At 53.2% G+C, this 4,896-nt stretch overlaps 1 protein-coding gene across 1 annotated transcript; it reads right to left on the reverse strand.

The window, feature by feature from the left end:
* Window positions 1-463: 463 nt before the first annotated feature.
* Window positions 464-4,644, reverse strand: LOC116823818 (homeobox protein NANOG-like). The gene is made up of 4 exons (XM_075061851.1): window positions 4,464-4,644; window positions 2,483-2,751; window positions 1,414-1,504; window positions 464-882 (listed from the first exon to the last, which is right to left on the reverse strand). The coding sequence occupies exons 1-4, from the start codon at window positions 4,642-4,644 to the stop codon at window positions 464-466; spliced, it is 960 nt and encodes a 319-aa protein (XP_074917952.1).
* Between the last annotated feature and the right edge of the window lie 252 nt (window positions 4,645-4,896).

The following is a 4,896-nucleotide window of genomic DNA, read 5'->3' on the forward strand; positions in this document are numbered from 1 at the left end:
CCGTGTTGTAATTAAAATCAGTTAATTTCAGACAAGGACTGGACCAAGCTTTGGAAAGGATCTACAGAAAGGATACAGCTGTACTAGGGGAACTAGGGTAGGGAAAGGACTCACTGGTGTAGACTCTGTCGTCTCCAGTTCCAACATTCACACACTTCTCGCATGAACATGGCTTTCCACACACATACAGAGCGTATTCCTGGAGCCAGCCAGGGTCAATATGAGGAAAGCCGACTTCAGAGCCATGCAGCACACCTCGAGTCAGACACAGACAGGAGCCTCTTAAAGAAGAGAAGGAGAGAGAGACCCCAACCATCCGGCAAGGCACCAAGCCCCTCCACTGGAGTCAGTGGGAGCTGGGGGACTCCACACATCTCAGGAGTCAGGATCAGGGCCCTAAAAAACAGAGGCTGGATAAGAGAAACGGAAGAAAGAGTGGGAGAGGGAAAGAAAAAGGAGAGGCCTAAGAGTTATAGTTGCTTTGCGTCCCTTGAGGGTGCCATGCTGGCTGGTACTGCTGGCACCCAGCTGTACCCGGGAAGGACGTTGCATTGACAGAGGCACTCTGGAAGTGGTAGCCATCTTCTGTCTCCATGCTGGCATAATCCATGCTTGCCGGGAATCCATGATAAAAGTTCATCTTTTGCTGGCTGAAGAAGCCCATTGCCTGCTGGGCGCTGCAGGCTCCCCCGGCTTTCCCAAAGAACCCCTCCTCCTCAATAGCTACAAAGGGATACAGGCTCTGGCCACTCCCATAGGTCTGGCTGCTACCATAGCTCTGATGCCCATTGGTCACAGTCTGGATGCTCCTGCTGGCACTAACTGGACAACCTTGGTGATAACTTGGGTTCAAATCCAGGTAACCTGCCTGATGAAATCCATAGAGAGAGAGAGAGAGAGAGAGAAGGCAGTTCAATACACAGGTACAAGCAAAGAGTACTGAGGCTCCAATAGCACAAACCAGGAGATTATAAACTCTTTGGGGCAGGGACTGCCTTTTCTTTATATATATATCTCCAGTGCACAATGGGGCCCTAGGATCTATGCACTACCACAATACAAGTAACAATATCCTAGAGGTGAAAGACTCTCCAACCCATCCCCTGCTCCTCCTGGGTTGACTGGATTGCAACTGATGTCCATATGCCATTCTCTAATCCAACCAGTCCCCCGACCTGAGATCCTAGAAGTGGAAAGTTCTGCTCTCCCTCCCCCAGATCCATTTGATCCCCAATATAGGCTTCAATGACATGATACAGTAAACAGAGAATGAAGGAATGCTATACTGGAAACACTGAGCAAGGGCTGGTTACTAAGCCCATAGGCATCCCATATTAACTGGAGAGCAAACACGTACATTAGATAGATATTACAGGTCCCCTTGGTAACTGCCCATAATGAAACCTCTTCTTACTTGGGATAGGCATGTCCCTTTTTCCATCCACTGAGTTTCCTTCTGGCAACGTTTAAACTTCATCCGCTGGTTTTGAAACCATGTTTTTACCTAGAGGTGATAGGAGTAGGAGATAGGGCATAAAAATCCCTTTTTAGACAGAGCTCACAAAATATTTTTTAGACAATACATAAAGGGATTGCTTCACCCAGCATTGAAATGCAGCCACCTCTGGGCTAGAACATGGCAGGCCATAGTAATTATATACAACAATTTAGGAAGTGAAGAACACCACTATATCCAGATGAAAATAGGAGAATTTAGGGAGGTCAAATATAATTACAGTCACAGGGACAGACACCCCTACTGCAAATTGCCACAGGTTCTTCATGATCACAAATAGTCAGAACCTCCATTTTTGTATGAAAGATGGGTCAGTCCTAAATTAGAGTCATCCACACGGCTTTCTGCAGCACAGCACCCAGCAGGATGACACTGTAACACTAGTGTCAGCACTGAGAGTAGAGAGTACACCTAAGTTGCCCATACTTTCTGTGCAGCACAGCACCCCCTGCCTTCATGCTGGGGCAATGAGGTCAGTAGTGGCTCAGAGAGCACAGTGAATGCTACTTATAGAACAAGCAGGAACTGACTCATTAAAAGAACAGGAGTACTTGTGGTACCTTAGAAACTAACAAATTTATTTCAGCATAAGCTTTCATGGGCTCACTTCTTCGGTTGTTAGTCTCTAAGTTGCCACAAGTACTCCTGTTCTTTTTGCGGATACAGACTAACATGGCTGCTACTCTGAAACCTGAGTCTTCATTGCCTGCCCCTTTGCTTAGTCTTGAACACCTGTGCAAAGTGGATGGATAATCCTAGGTGAGCAAGAGGAGAATTCTGACACTGGTAACATTTCACAGTCTCCTTGCACAGATGTAAATTACAACAGAAAAGAGGAGATAGTGGGGATCTGACCAGAGATCTCCCACTGCAAAACTGACCATGTTTGTAAGACCACCTCAAATCAGGGATGCAGCCCACCCACTAGGATGCCAACGCTCTACAGAACCAGATCTCAGTGTTCACCTGCTTGTAAGTGAGCCCCAGGGCTGAGCCCAGCTCGCGGATCTGCTGGGGGCTGAGGTATTTCTGGCTCTGGAACCGCTGGTGCAGGGTTTGCAGCTGCTCCTGGGAGAAGGCCGTGCGGCTCTTGGCCTTCTTCACCCCTCCCCCGCTTTCCACCCCACCCATCCGGATCGCAGGGTGTGGGGATGGGGGCTCCGTGTTGGGGCTGGTGGCTGAGTCCGGGGTGTACCGCATGCGTGTTCCCGAGCTGGAGGAAGCTGGAGAGAGCTCTAGGCAGGGAGAAAGCAAAGTGGCGCATTAAGGGTGCCTGCAGCGTGACAGGAGAATTTCATCCCTAGGGGATACCGATTTGCTTTTGGTCGGTGCCTGAGCTCCCTGCTCGGGAAACGTGCCTATTGCATGTAACGGCAAAGGGTCACACGACTTAATGGGGTGTCTCAAACTCGCTGCGGGCCCACCCCGCACAAACAGCGGCGAAAACTGAAGCGCTCTCTGCAGACGCCTGGCGGGGGTTCCCGGCACTGCGGGCTCTAGGGTTAAACACGCCACCACGGCGCCAGCTGCTACAATTCCTATTAGAAATAAATGCTGGGGCCGGAGCCAGGCAAGGCAGGGGGAGAGCGTGCCCGAAGCAGTAACAGCGCGGATCAGCCTGGAAAGCAAGATGCAGGGCAGCCTCGGGGAAGGCGCTGTACAGAGCAATTCCCCATTGGCCCCGGGGGGTAAATTGTCTCCCGAGGGCTGGGAACACCCTGAATTCGCTCTTTTCTACCCGGTCTTGTCCGTGGGACAGGCATGGGGGCCGGGAGCCGAAGGAGCCTCGGGGGTCTGCATGCGCCTTGGGAAGCCACAAGAGCCAGACACCAGCAGCATGACAGACTCAGCAGCACCTTCGCAGCCTGGCTCGGCGCCGGGAGCTCTGGGCCACCCTCGCTAGGCACCCCACCAAGGAGCTGCCTGTCCCCCACCCAGCCGTGGGAGCCGATCCCTGTGCAGAGACCGCATCCCTCACACCCCACGACTCGGGCCCTTTTGCCTCCTCCCAGGAAGGGAGCAAGGCCTGATTTGGTCCAGAAGTGGAGCCAGGACAATGGCTAGAGCCTGCCTCCCTTCCTTGGTCTGGGTCACCGCGGTGCCCTCCCTGGCACCTCGCCCGCCTCCTGCCCCACCACCTGGGGGGGAGGGTTGTCGCTACTTCTCCCTGTGCCCCCTCCCGGGCTCTCGCGCCCCGTTAGCCACAGGCGGTACCACTGCGCCCCGCTTTGCACGGCTGGAGCTTTCAGCGCCCCGCCTCGGCCTGTTGCGGATTGGAATTGGTCCAAGCAGGACCGCACGGTGCCCGTGCTACAAAAGGCCGGGACCAGGCAAGAGGGGCCAGGGCTGGTTTCCCTTCTCGGGCCAGACATGCACCAATCCCCATCGGAAAGCGGGTCCCTCCCAAGCCCCCCGCAAGGCTTCTCTCTGAACAGCCCCCCCGCAGCCCCACTCAACTCGGATTTAAACACGTCTCGCTTCCCCCCACTGAAGGCAGCGTTGGCGTTTAGCGTCCAGGAGAGCAGGATCGGGCCCTTAGCTAGAGTCTTCCAACCACGTGTCCAAGCAGCCCTGGACGCCAACCTTTCTAGTGCTGCTCTTGGTCCATTCCGAGGAGCGTCCGCCCGCCGGCACCAACTTGCTGCCAGACAGGACTGGTTATTGCACCTAGAAGTGGGTGCTTAAGGCCCCCATGAAATACCCTCTAAGCTAGTTTGGGTCGATCTTCCCCCAGATTAGACAGCGTTTCGGACTCCCTCTTCCTCCCTAAAAAACAAGGTAGCATCTTTTGGGAAGAGGGGGAGGTCACTTGGCTATGGAGATAGAGGAGAGCTGTTGAGATGAGCTCTCCCACACCCGCCCCTTGTTGAGTCATTTCAGACAGCAAGACTGATGATAATAATCACTTTTCTTCGTGTTTACTTCAGTCTTTTCAAAACTGGCCTACCTGGATTATGGAGGGTCTTCTCCTCTGGCTCTGGGACCGGGATATCAGCATCCGCTGCCTCTTTGTGGGGGTCATTGTCCATCTCTGCTGGGCAGTTCCAGTAGTAGTCGCCATACCTTATTCCAGTTCCTACCCCGGCTGGGTAGGGCTGGTAGGGGGGCATTGCCAGGTGGGCACTCATGGATGTTTGTGTTTGGGGAACGTTACCCCAGAATAAACCCCTAACCTCTGAGAAGACAAGGTGGAGATGGAGAGGGGCAGACTCGATCAGACAAACACACAAACAGATGCCCATCGAGTGGGGGTAGATTTATGCCCTTCCTAACTTTGCCTTGATTAGAGAGAATTTTCAAGGCCATTGTCATGTTAAAAGGAAGTTGATTGGAGGGGAGTGGCTATGGATTGGGAGGAGGAAGAGTACAGAAGGGCACGA

This window comes from Chelonoidis abingdonii, chromosome 1, assembly GCF_003597395.2.
Source record: "Chelonoidis abingdonii isolate Lonesome George chromosome 1, CheloAbing_2.0, whole genome shotgun sequence".
Classification (NCBI taxonomy): domain Eukaryota; kingdom Metazoa; phylum Chordata; order Testudines; family Testudinidae; genus Chelonoidis; species Chelonoidis abingdonii.

What these genes read in the sequence shown, in the direction of transcription:
- LOC116823818 (XM_075061851.1), bottom strand. Translation starts at nt 4,644, where the DNA reads ATGAGTGCCCACCTGGCAATGCCCCCCTACCAGCCCTACCCAGCCGGG. An exon ending in TGGGGCTCACTTACAAGCAG is followed by an intron (nt 1,505 to 2,482) that starts GTGAACACTGAG and finishes TATCACCTCTAG; the next exon opens with GTAAAAACATGGTTTCAAAA. An exon ending in AGGGACATGCCTATCCCAAG is followed by an intron (nt 883 to 1,413) that starts TAAGAAGAGGTT and finishes CTCTCTCTCTCT; the next exon opens with ATGGATTTCATCAGGCAGGT.